Raw genomic sequence first — 13,810 nt, 5'->3', positions numbered from 1 at the left:
GAGAGAGCGAGAGAGAGTTGTCAGTTCCTGGTTTTATCTTTAGAGTTTGCTTATGTAAAGGTTAAAGTTTACTGCAGTTATCTTCCTCTGCAGTTTTTATATGAAGCTAAATTCAGAATTCTTCACATAATGCTGCAAAATTCAAAGCGTTAAAGTTAAAATTATTCGACTTTTTCAATGACTATGGAGTCACATTGTGAGATACTTGAATCATTCTTAAATGTAAGTCTGTTTATATTTAACTCCCAACAGGAGAGCAGTGGTGCAGTTCAACAGAGTGGAGAAATGACTCTGACACCCCCTTCTGGTGGAAACTGCCTCAGAGGAGCAACCACTGGCCTTGTTCCCTCACGTTTAAAGACTATCTGACCAGAAATCAGTGCAAGGCTGTCAGTATTAGAAAATAAATAGAATTTTGCTTTTAGGGAAATGAATGAAACAGAAGAAAAACATGTCCGTTTGAATTAAAAGGACGAATTCAACAGGACTGAAGCTGCAGATTCACATTTTTAATCATATTTTAGATGAAGCCAGATCACTACAGACTGTCCATACCTTCAGCGATCTGAAATCTTTATAGGTGCAAATAAATACTATTCTCTTAACTGTCCTAACGATACCAGAATATATCGAGACACATCAACAAACACGGATGTAATGTTCATCAGAAACAGCTGTTTTATTACAATGTTTACGTGTTCAGGTTAAGGTGGATCTTTCCTTTTACCCCCTAAAAGGTCATTAGAAACTCACACTGTGCAGCCAAACATAATTCAAACTGATAGAACTTTATTTTAAATTCTTGTAGAGATCTCAAAGTTTCCACGCATGTGATGCGGCAGGCATGTAGAATATTTCTATTTGAGGGAAAGCTGTCCTGGGTTTGAATATTTCACTCGTGTTAACATCAAACAGCTTCAATAAAGAGTTGGAACATCATCATGATACACAATATACAGTATATAATACTGTCAGAGTGGAATAAGCGGCCATTTCAACCTTAAACCTACTTAAAGTGGAACTTAAGGGAAACCAGATGGTGAGATATCCGTCAGCAGGCCAGAACGCACCCCATCACGTATTGTTGGCAAATCGTAGGGATGCACCGATCAAACTGTTTCAGCCCCTTCATGATACCTGAGCTTTGGGTGTCAGACGATACAGATTACTGATTCTATACTAGGGCTGCACAATTAATCGCTATTGGACTAGTGCAATATTCAAATTGGGGGGGGGCACAATATGTGTTAAAGGAAAACGATGCGTCAAACCATTCTGAATGAAGTATTGTGGTGCTGCAGAGACGTCCTAGCCTACCAATCGTATCCTACAGACTAAAGAAAACATCTTTCTTTGGTACGGAGTATTTGTAGTAAAGTATTGCAGTATCAGAAAATAATCGCAATTAGATATTTTCCTCATATCGTGCATGTGTTTATTTAATAAGCTGTATGCCTCACTGTGTAAAAGTGACTGGGATCATTCTTTTACAGTTTGTGTAAAGGTGCTGACACACTAGGCAGACAGCAAAGCCCTAGTGGCGATGATGGCCGACTGTGGCGTTGCCTGTGTCTTGGCCAAAAAGTTGCACTTGACACCGCAAAGACTACAATCGACGGCCAACTAGCACATCCGTCCCGCGCCTGCGTGAGAGGAAATAACTCTCCAAGCCAGCAGGCGGCAGTAACCTATTCTTAATTCAAAAAAGCGAACCAGATATACAAACCGTTCCTATGATACATACAATGAACCAATCAATCAGCAGCGGCAGCCCAGAGTCTACTACGGCCTCTCTGCTTCACTCCCCCCGCCCGGACGACAGCGGACATCGGGGGATAACTAGCAATGGCTGATGGGAACATCAGGCTTGACTCAAACATTGCTTTCCTAGCTTTGTAAAACAACATGTAAGAAATAAATACAGCTATAAATGTACTGATGTTATTTATTACTGAAATAATAAATCGTGCACGGTGCACCAGCAACTTGGTGAACAATCTTCAAAATTAACAGGAATTACAATTTCAGTGTAAACCTTTTAAATGCAGCAACAGACTGATCAAAACTTAAACAGGAATTTAAATTCCAGTATATAATCTATATAGTATATAAACATAGAATTGATTAGATCAGCTCCGTTGTCACGGATACCAATCCAGCTATTTGAGTCAGTATCGGCATGATATCAGAATCGGATCTGTGCATCCCTACTGGCAATTTTACATATTGTCTAATATCAGAAGAAATCAATTCTACATTAAAGTTAATGGTTCTGCCTTTTCTGACCACTGTAAAAAAAAAAATAAAAAAAATGAGTCACTTTTAAGTTGTTAAGACTTCTTCTAATGTCAGATCCTTCCCTAAAATATTTCTTTTGGGACAGAGAGGAAAACAAAACTTAAATAGCAATTACATTCAGAAATATTTGATGATGATGATGATGATGATAAAATGTTATCAGTGGAGAGTATTCCTCACGCTCACAACATTAGTTAATTAGTTAACAACAAAATACGTTTTAAAATCCATCCCTGGTGCAGCCTGTGAGAGAACAGAAAACACCCCTCTTCTTTTATGTCATTACTCACTTTTCAACTCAGCGCTGTTCTCCAGCAGTGATGGACCAGCTGACGAATATCACAGAGCATCGTGGCTCTTTCTGAAAATGTCCTGTCATGTCTGAATGAAGCCGTAATGAACGTTTAACTGTCTGATTGACAAAAAGCGGTGACTTTAACAGATCCAGTCCATGAAGCCAGGTCTAAAAACGCGCTTTATCGTATCAGTCCACTCTCCTGTTCTTTGTCTTCCCCCTCTGCATCCCTCTTCTTCTTCTCCTCCTCCTCCTTCTCCTGTCTCATCCTCTCCTGCTCTTTCTCCAGCTCCTGCTGTTCTTTGATGTCTGCCTCCTTCAGTTTCACCTCCACGTCCTCAGGAATCTCCACCTCCAACAGGTTCTCCATCCCCTGCTCCGGCTCGTCTCCTATCAGCACCTGGAGGGAGACCGAGGGTCCACTACATGACATATATGCATACGTTTGCCAGTTTATTAGGTACACCTAGTTAAAGCAGTCTAATCCAACATGAGTTTTTGTTTAAACTTTTCTCGCGAGGTGTTGTTGATTGAGATCATCTTTGGAGTTCCATCAGTTTTCAAAGTAGCTTATGTTACATTTTCTGTTGAGCAACTAATCCATTAAAAGGGTGGAGATTTGAACTCTACACCCGAACAAATACCCCCCTCCCGTCAGTACTCAGAACACATTTACCATCCCTCTCACTCCCGCAGCCGTTCTCTTAATACGTCCATGGCCGTTCTACTCTCCTGGGCACGAGCACCAACTGAATAGTGTTGTGTGTTTATTTCAGGAACCATGTTGTTTGAGCACATCATAAATCTTGGCAAGAGAAAGTCAAAAATGGAATCATTAATGGTATTAAATACGCCTGTGCTAAAATCTGCTATGCCAGGAGTGTCAAACTCAACTTCTCTAAAGGGCCACGCTGGAAAATAAGAATCACATCAAGGGCCAGACATGTAGAGTTTATTCCCATGCTTTTATTTAATCGAAAAAGTAAAATATCTTTGACTGTATTACTGCATGTCTCATAGAGCCTTCTCACTTACAGTTTGGTCCACATAAAGCCCTGAAGAAGTGAGTGAAAAAAATTCCAAAGCCATCATAGAAATGAGCAAATCAAGAAAAACAATGATTACATTTTTAAAAGTAGGCTACTACGCAGCCGACTCACAACAACCTGTTGTACAGCCTGAATAGGGAAACCCACTGGTTTGTGGGGATTTTTGAGTCTCAAAAGTCGGCAAATCTGCCAAATTCAGCTTTGAGTGTAACATCATTTCAAATTGAAAATCAGTTTCCTGTGTTTTTGGTTTGGTTTGGTATTTATTGTGAACCTAAAATTTTACAAGATTCTGAGGCTTTTTCTGACATACTTTCAGGGCCGCCATGTGGTATGAGTATATGGTGTTGTTACTGACCTCTTACACTTGACTCTGAAACATTTTATTCACCTATATTATTGTTGCTATTATTATTATTATTGTTTGTTTGTCTTATTTTTATTTATACTCTTCTCTTCCTTATGTATCTATTGTAATTGCCATATTTGTTCTTACATTCAGCCGCATTCATTCATTTAGTTACTGTGTGTATAGTCTCGCATTGCCTGACCTCAGACAGCGCTGTGGAGTAAGGTCTGGCTACATCACAGATATATTCTGGGATAGGAGAAGAAAAAAAAAAAACGCTTTGGGTTGTGTGCATTTTTTGAAACCATTCACAACAGTCTTGGGAGGCGCTAAGCTCCAGATGCGACGGTGTCTCTGCGAAATAGTCTCAGGAAGGAACTTGTTTCAGTGGAACAATTGCACCCCGCAAAAGAAAGCGCCACATACAATATTAAATGAAGTTAACTGTTCACACAATACAGTAACTAAGTGAGCTATTTAAATTAGCTGGATACATGGTGAAACGTAATTTGCTCTTACCAGTGTATCGCCGTGTGTATTTTGTCCACAGCAATCCCACCAATCAGTCCCAAAATGTCCCAGTTAGAGAGGAAATACCTTAAACATAGGCTCTGTAAATCTTTATACTCATTCCCCGAAAGAACCAAGCAGGCCTGTCTTGTTGCACAACCCAAATTTTCTTCAAAACTCCCCATTTTCAGCGTGTGGCTTGTGTTGAGATATTTCTACATGATTATAGAATATTAGCAGTTAAAGTTATATCTGTCCACATTGCAAAAGAGTTGTGTTAATCATTGAGGAATTGGTTCAAGGAATATCCCTGATGCACAGAAAGTTAAGTTGAAGTCATTAAATTGGTTTACGCCTTTATGGCTTAAAGGTGCAGAGAAGCAGGAACACAGGAAAGGTCACAAAAAGGGGAAGAGGAAGAATGAGGGAGGAGTGGTCTGTCTTAACCCTAGCTGGAGTGGAAACAGACATCGGCCTGACTGGGGGCATGGAGACCCCCATACATGCACACCCACATCCTGCCGGACGGAGGACAGCCCGGAGTGGATAAAAAGGATTGATACTTTTGAATATCTGCGCATAACAGGGAGGCATGAGGAGGTGTCAGTTGTGTAGCCCGCATGTAGGCCTGCATGCGTTTGTAAATACTTAAAATACTGTTCAGTAAAAGTACTTGACTTTATTCTATCGTCTCAGTGATTCTTTGAGGTTTCTGGTCTTTAGTGATCATCAATGAATACGCTTAAGAGGGATGGTTCAGAGTGTAAGATAATTGGAATCAGAATCTGAGGCCTGAGTGCCTGAGGTTCCAGAACAAGAAAAATCCTTCTTCACTTGCTAGCTCGAAGTTTGTTGTGGTTTCCCGTAGCCAAGAGATTTTAAGAATGGCAACACACAGAGAGTGAAAGGTTAGGGGCAAAGCCTTTATCCTGGAAATGTACTTCCGTTGATCCAGACTAGTGTGTGTAAAACATATTGATTTGCTTAAAGCTGTGGTAGGCAATTTGTTTTTGGTGTCGTTGGGCAGAAATTCCATAATAATCTTTTGGCATTTTGTAATTCAAGTGGTCTGAGAAAACTAGACTTCTACGTCTCCTCTGGGCTCTGTTTTCAGGCTTTGGTAAATCTAGCCGTGACGGGAGTGTGGGAATGCCGTTTGTTTGCTTTCTAGCCACTGCAGCTTTAATGGCAGGTCGAGGTGGGTGGGAGAGGAAGTTTGTTTGTTCCTGATATCTGCCACTGTAAGAGCATTTACATTGTGAAATGTTTTTTGGATAAAAAATATTTTTGAAAAGAAATACACCTGTGCTTTTCCTGACATGTCTAAATGTCTGCCGTGACGAAAGGTCTTTTGTTGTGCTCTCATTTTCGTTCCCGATTCAGGACAGTATCGGGCTGAAAGCAGCTCGACTCAAATGCTCTGTTCTGGCTGATTGGAGGTTGATCACGCTGCTCATGTGAGCTCTTCATTCATTCATTCATTCATTCATTCACAAAACGGATCATGGTTTCATTCTTCTGTTTACTGTGTGTGTATTAAACAAAAAAAGGGTGTGTTTCTGTTTTCAGTTTGGAGTCAAGAACCAGCACCAGAAAACACTCCATGTATGATCAACGCACTTTGTCTGTTTCCTGTATTAGATTGACAGGAACACAACATAAGCATATTATTGGATTTATTAATTTTTGTTTATCTCACTTTTTTCAAGATGCAGAAAAAAGAACACATTTTATATATTTATTTTTCATTTTATAGTCCAAAATATGATTTGATTGTTTAAGTGGAAGGTAGCTTAAAATACAAATTTCCAGATTTGTTGCCCAACCTCGAACAGTAAAAGCACAAAGACTTCCATTTAAAGAGAGTATTCATTATTGGGTGGTTAGTATTCTAGTTACTGTATGTTATATGTATATATTTGTGTAATGATTAGATCTTGCCTACTTCGACCAGTTTCTCACAGGCTGCTGTAACGTGGACGTCCTTCTCCCAGCGGTGGAACTCTCTCATGATGTAATAAACGTTCTTCTCTTTTAGTGTGTTCCGGCCGGCTCTGGTGGCTGTCAGCTACAAAAGAGGCAAACGGTAAAGAGCTGAACATGAAAACATGAGCGTATATGTGCGTGCCTGTTGTGTCGCACCAGTAAAAGTGTTTCCAGCAGCATCTTTCTGATGTCGGGGTCTTCTTCTCTCTTCTTGTCCTCGGGGAGGTACTGCAGGTCCACAGGGAGACCTGAACATCACATCAACTTCTGTTAGTCAGAACCAGCGGGTCTCAATACATTCTGACTTCCCTGCCCACTCAGCCCCAAGCCCATTGGTTCTTTCTGAAGACATAAATCTCTATAAAGATTCACAAATATATAGTTTAAATAAAAAATAAATAAAAAAAAAAGGCTCAGTAGTTTCCTAAAGCAGCTGGCCACTGTAGTTTCTAACAAATGTTACTCAAACAGGAGGAAATAATGCATTTATTGGGGACTATTTTACAGAAGTGGATTAATCCATATTCGGTGCTCTAGTGAGTATTTCCAGCAGCAGTACGGTGTACGTAGGGTTGAGTCAAAATAACATACACAGTGTTTGTTTCTGTTAATGAAAGTCAGTCAGTTCAACAGTGTGGCTCACTGATGTGTTTTTAACAGTTTTTTGGACAACAAAGAAGCTCTATGGCACAGAGTAATAACAGATCAGGCTTTGATAGACAGATAATACTAGTTAGTGGATCAATTCATTGTTGCTTTTGATCTGCACGTGGCATTTGTTGACAAAAATAAATACAGACAATATACCTTCTCTTTTTTTGGGGGGCTTTTTCCGCCTTTATTTGATAGGACAGCTAGGTGAGAAAGGGGAGAGAGAGGGGGAAGACATGTAGGAAATCGTCTCAGGTCGGACTCGAACCGTGGCCTTCTGCATTGAGGTATAAGCCTCTAAGTACAGTATATGTGCGCCTGCTCTACCCACTGTTCCAACCCGGCCACAATATACCTTATCTTTTAAGGTAAGATACACTGAATTGACTAAAACAGTTTAGTACTTAGAAACACACACTCACCCTCATTTTCTTCCTCCGTCAGCTCTTCTGGACCGGCCAGCGGCAGCAGGAGGAAGGGCAGGATGTCCACAGCGTCGCTTAGCAACCACTCATGATGGGCTGGACAGATTGAGCAGAGCTTTGAAATCAGATGACTTGAAGTACTGTTGCGCTACAGCAGAGATGCTTACAAGTCTTGGACTGCTACAGTGCAAGTCAAGTCTCAAGTCTTTAGTTGTATGAAGTTTTTAAAGCCGGAGCTTATGATGAATGGTACGGCAGCTGCCGGTGCGGCCGACATGTTTGTTGTCCTCTCTCATGTGTGGCCGTGCGCAGCAGATACGTTAGGTATCACGTAGGTAGGTTATAGGCAGGGAGGGGAATAACATTCAGCTCATCAGACGTTTCCTTAAAATAAAGATTGTTCACAAGTCCCGCACCTCGAGTCCCGAGTGGCTTTTGAGGAAGAGTCTCAAGTCAAGTCTGAAGTCACTGTGTGTGCAACTTAAGTCCGAAACTCAAACTCGAGTCCCCATCTCTGGAGTTCAGTGAGGACGTGACAGGTTTTTATGAAACACGTTGCTGAATACCTGGTGTAGCATCTCTCACATTATTTATTCTTTCTGTCTAATTTCTATGATTATAACACTGCATTTTCGCTGGTTTTATATCAGATAGCTATCAGAGCTGCCCAGTTCGCATGAAGTGACCTAAAGTAAATAAGGTGTCTGTGTGTCTTACCGTGGTCAAAGCAACAGTTGCGCAGGGTCCCTACGACTCCACCCCTCCTCACCGCTGATGCCTGGTACTGAGTGAAGGGAAGCAACCTCTGGATTACACACCTGCCAACACACACACACACACACACACACACAGAATATAAGGGGTGTAATGGCATGCGTCTCTGTCCTCAAGCTTCTTTCTTCGATTCAGTGTGCCCCATGGACCAAATATTATCACTGATATAGAGTGATACACTCGGACTGAAGCATTGAAGCAGCACGTTAGCGGAGCAGCTTCAGTCCTCCGTCTGTGTCTGCACATGATGCATTCAGGCACTGTACTTCGTGTTGGTCACCTGCGTTTTGGCAGAGCACGGAGCCCAACACACAATCACCGTAGTTATAAATGTACACATGTGATAAAGGAAGAAAACAGACTCAGATATATATATATATATATATTTATATATATACAGTGTGTATATATATATTCACTGTGTGTATATATATGTGTGTGTATGTGTATATATATATATATACAGTGTGTATATATATATATTCACTGTGTGTGTATATATATATATATATATATATATATATATATATATATATATATATATATATATATATATATATATATATATATAGTAAACGCAAAACAAATACCAGCGCTCATAACAGCTTTAGAATGTGATACAAGATTTAAATAAATGTTCATGTAAGTTCAGCAATTTTGTGTTTTGTTATTATTATTTAATTGATTGATTTCATCACTTGCAAAAACAACAACATGATATCGGCAAAAACGACATTTTTAAAACATTCTGTTGTCGTGTGAACGGCCCCTAAAAGGCTCTCAAGTTTCACTTGCTTACCATCCCAAATGACAAATCTGTTGTGTTATGTTTTACTCGTTGGGAGAAGCAGTAGGGGCTGGGGAAGTCCATACTCCATACATTAGTTTCTCAAGCCCTGTAAGCTAGTTTAGCTGGCTGAAGGCTTGCTACCGTGACTGTGACGTTTGCCCGGTAGAATGGAGGAATTGACACGAGGTTGAGCGTTAACTTCGTTGGCTGCATGCGGATGTGTCTGCAGACATGTTTTGTTAATCATCCTCGTAAGTGCCGGCGCTGGCCGATGATCTCAAAATGGCATTAATCAGCCTGAATAATCGGTCTATCACTAGTCACTATCCTCTCTTTCCTAAATTCTGACTGTATGATAGTGAAGGAAATCCCCACGTCTTGCAAACTGCTGCAAAAAAAAGGGTTTGATATCAGTATTGAAAAATTCCAAAAAACTGGTAGACGCAGATATTCCCTCTGTCTGACCATCAGTTCTTATCCTGCTGTGTAATCAGTCACCTGTCCTTGTCCATAATGTAGTTTCTGGCCTCGGGCAGCTGTGTCAGGTTGGACAGCAGAGGACTCAGGTAGTTGAAATTAGCCTTCTTGTTGTAACCTTCAGTGCAGAAGACCTCCACCAGCTGAGCCAGACCAACCTCCTCCTGGAGGACCTGAAACAGCAAAGGAAACACTTCATCTCTCATGATCCAGCCCTTTGGGCAGGGCTCCGCCCTCGCTCCGATGACCTGAGAGGTTTTGTGGCCCTGTATGGGGATCAGCAGCTCACTGAAACATGGTGCAGTCAACATACCTGCAAACTCAGAAGAGCTGAAAAAGGTGACACATCATACTACATTACACCATTTAGCTGTCAGCATTTTAACCGTGTTTACTCCAGCTGCTAGCTAACGGTAGGCTAACGTTAGCTGCTGTCAGGTGTAGCGTTGACTAGCGTCCCGTGCGGCGATGTTTCAGTTCCCTCTAACGTCCGTTTTCGGACACAATTCACGTGGATGACATTTTCCCATTCAAAACGGCGATTTTCGCCGAAAAGCAACTAGTTTGCAGGTATGAGTCAAGCTGGGACGCTGGGACCCACCTGGAACACGGTCTTGCAGGTCTTCAAATGGCGGGTCAGGTTGGACAGGATGGTGCAGATTTGATCAGAGAACAGGTACTCTGGATCCAAAACCCTTTTTAACAACACCGGAAGAACCTTGACATCGGCCAGCAAAACCTGGGTGAGACACAACCAAGAACACCTCTAACTGTCTTCAAAGAATAAAACCGACAGTGAATCCACAACATCTCTGAGGGCTGAACGGTTTCTTTTTTGTTGTGTTGTATTTGTCAAATGTCCAATGACAGCCTTCCTGGGGACAGTTGAGTTATTTATTACTAATTTCATTAATAAGAGTTACTTTAGACCGGATTCTGCTGATCAATCAAGACTGATCACCTGGTGCAGAGTCTCATCAGCTGACAGGTTGATGAAGATGTGGTAACAGTCCTTCACGATAGCAATAGAGGGGTCAGACGTCAGAGCAAACAGGGCCACCAGTAAGTCAGATTTAGAGCGGAGGAAGCGGCAGCCATCCCTGAAGAAAAGAAAGAGAGAGAGAGTTACTGGAAATCTGCTGGTCGGAAATCACAGACATAATACAGCTTCATCGTTTTATCTACTCGGGGTGTTCCTGCTTTCATTGAGATATTACTTTTCTTTTTCATATGTAGCGTGAATGACCACAGGATGAGGTTGTTCATTTCCTGAACTCAGTTCTGGTAAGACGAAATTCGTCATTTATAAAAGAACTTGGTTCCATGTTTTTGGTGGGTTTAAATTATATTAGGCCACTGTACACAGTAAGGTTGTCCCAATCAGCTTTTTTGGCGCCCAATCCCGATACTTGTATTTGCCTAGATAATAGAGCTGCACACAGTTTTATTGTTGGCAAAATAATTAAGTAAACAAAGTAACTAAAACATGTCTTCAGCTTAATAGCTGAATTTTAACTTAGGGCTGCTAGCATTTTTGTAAAACTCACATAGTGAACTCGCTGTATTCCGTTGCATGTTTAGTTTTTAGGTGTCATATCAAATTGGTGGTATTGAACATAGCTCTATTGCTACTGCCTTGCGAAACGATTGTATTGCAGATATATTTCAAGTAGATGTTTTTGCCATTTTCACTTTCTAGTTGAAAACACTTCCAAACCTGCTGACATCTTAGCCATGTTAATGAGTAATGCCAAGTTACTTGCGTGTTTACGTTCTGCCGCAAATTGTGCTCAGCTGATGTAAATGATGGAGCGAGGTGATCGGGGTGACTGCCGATCCCCGATCGGTTAAAAAATGCTCATATTGATACTATGCAATGGGGATCGGGACATCCCTAGACAGAGTTATGGACTTGTAGGCAACCTTCAGATTATTAGACTGAATCAAGTTGTGGTCTAACAGTTTCTCTTTGACCAAGAGTGGTGCCCCAATCTTATTTCTTAAATATTTTTAAACAACTGTTGCTGACAGCCACAGTAAAGTGCAGGCATCTTATAAGGTCAGCAGCTTATAAGATCCTACATGTCAAGTCTCACATTTTACCTAACTAAAACCTACATTGTAGTGCCTTTGACCATCAGTTGTGATGTGAAAACACACATCTGTAATGTGCTTCCTGCTCATAGTTTAGTAATGAAATCCTAACACACTGTGGGAGCAACTCTCCTGTCAGCCAGAGTGTTTATCACATTGGACGGCAGTGGATGAGGGAGGCACCATCAGTGTCGGCTTCAGGATTAGTTTAGCATTTATATCGGAGCAGTGAGCAGAAACAGGTCACATTATAATCAAAAGCTGAATTTTTAATGGTATCATCATCATCATCAGCCTCTTACCTGTGTCCAGACATCCCCAGGATGTAGCCTGTGGTGTGACCTTTGACATCAGGACGTGTATCGGGGGTTAGGAAGGAGAGCAGCTCTGCAGCCTCAGAATCACTCAACATCTTCTAACAGTATCTGACAGACAGCAATAAAAAACCACAATCAGCCATCAGCTTAAACAACACAGTACAGTATATGTATTGTATATGTATATACGCATGTATTACTAGGGGTGGGGGAAAAAATCGATACAGCATAGTATCGCAATATTTTCTGTGGCAATACTGTATCGATACACAGACGCCAAGTATCGATCTATCATTATATATGTGTTGGTCAGTTTGTCTGCTTGACAATCCCATTTTGCAGCAATAACATTGAAGTGAGATGAACAAACAGAGAAATAGATCTTTTTAGATAAAACAGATGTTGACAAAGTTTTCTTTTGGGGACATCATTTGAAATTGGGAAAAATTTGAAGTTGGAAAAAAGGTAATAAATTGCAATATATCGCAGAATATTGCAATATGTTTAAAATCGCAACAATATCGTATCGTGACATAAGTATCGTGATGATATCGTATCGTGAGGCCTCTGGTGATTCCCACCCCTATGTTTTACTTTAGTAAAAGTACAGAAGTTGCTTGTAACAACAAATGTACAGTATCAAAAGTAAAAGTACTCATTCTGCAGAAAAATGGCTTCTGTGACTTGACACACGATATATTATTAAGGTGAAGCTAGTTTTAACTACAGTTACTGAAATGAAAGATTAGATTAGAGGGGGAAATGTCTCTTTTGGTGGAACTGCTAACAACTCATCTGCCAGAAGTCCCAACTACAACTGTTTTTTTGTAAGGGATCACAAGCCAAATCGTTTAGGACACCTTTTTTCATCTTTAACAATGTGTTGTATTGTCATCGTTGAATCCAGCTGTCAGATAATGTAGTGGAGACTTAATTCTTATGATTGTTGTGAGACTTTATAACACAAGTTTACAGCCGGTGTTATAATGTATTATGCAGGTAGAGAATCTATATTACATTTTTATTATTATTAAAATATATTATTATATAATCATATACTTTTGCACACCCTGCCCAAACCGTACAGCCCCATCTTGCACATATCATGGGCATTGTTTACTTTAGCATTTGGTACGTCAGAATCAGAAAATGATTTATTATCAAGTAAGTTACACTTACAAGAAATTTGCCTTGGTTGTCGGTGCATACATAAACATATTATAAGCATTACTATGAAATAAACAAAACAATAAATACAGAAACAAACATGTACGGATAGTTTAACGACGTTTGCTGCCATGTTGGATGCATACAATGTTAGCTACAGCAGCTAAAGTTAAATTACTATTTGACCTTCTTTTCAGACATGAGGTCTAAGTCTCCACAGTTTGACAAAAAGTGTATGCTGAACTCTTGAACGCTGACTGACATGCAAGTGTCTGTTTTTTCAGAAAATTGCCACCTGATAGGGAAGAGTGTAACGTACTTTGGCAATAAACCGTTTTCTGATTCTGATATAAAATGATACACCTTTAACGAGCTATATGACCTGTCCAGTTTTCATATCGCAGTTTTATCTCGTTTATATTCCTCTACATACATTAGACAACATGTGTATACTCACAGTGTGGATACATGTGGACACCACAGAGAAAAATAACTCCTTTTTTCCGGGTTATCTTCCTCCTTTTCTCTTTTTCCAGCAGTTTGAAAGGTCCTAAATGGACGCTACTGCCCTCTATTGTTCGCTCTATGTGGCGCTCTCCGGTTTGACATCCACAACCGGATCTAGCTG

The 13,810-nt window shown here is 40.5% G+C and overlaps 1 protein-coding gene across 2 annotated transcripts; it reads right to left on the bottom strand.

Moving 5' to 3' along the window:
* Positions 1-767: 767 nt before the first annotated feature.
* On the bottom strand, positions 768-13,736 carry hgh1 (HGH1 homolog (S. cerevisiae)). 2 transcript variants are annotated; one of them, XM_031296791.2, is made up of 10 exons: positions 13,640-13,736; positions 12,001-12,123; positions 10,566-10,704; positions 10,206-10,343; positions 9,626-9,777; positions 8,281-8,381; positions 7,561-7,659; positions 6,644-6,735; positions 6,447-6,569; positions 768-2,993 (listed from the first exon to the last, which is right to left on the bottom strand). In XM_031296791.2, the coding sequence occupies exons 2-10, from the start codon at positions 12,108-12,110 to the stop codon at positions 2,775-2,777; spliced, it is 1,173 nt and encodes a 390-aa protein (XP_031152651.1). In that variant the 5' UTR covers positions 12,111-12,123; positions 13,640-13,736; the 3' UTR covers positions 768-2,774. The 2 variants fall into 2 exon arrangements, with proteins under 2 accessions (XP_031152651.1, XP_031152652.1); XM_031296792.2 differs by having other exon boundaries at positions 13,546-13,677.
* Between the last annotated feature and the right edge of the window lie 74 nt (positions 13,737-13,810).

Source organism: Sander lucioperca, chromosome 16 (genome assembly GCF_008315115.2).
Source record: "Sander lucioperca isolate FBNREF2018 chromosome 16, SLUC_FBN_1.2, whole genome shotgun sequence".
NCBI classification, from domain to species: Eukaryota; Metazoa; Chordata; class Actinopteri; order Perciformes; family Percidae; genus Sander; species Sander lucioperca.
Note: the sequence above shows the minus strand (reverse complement) of the source record. Positions and strands in the feature narration are given on the sequence as shown.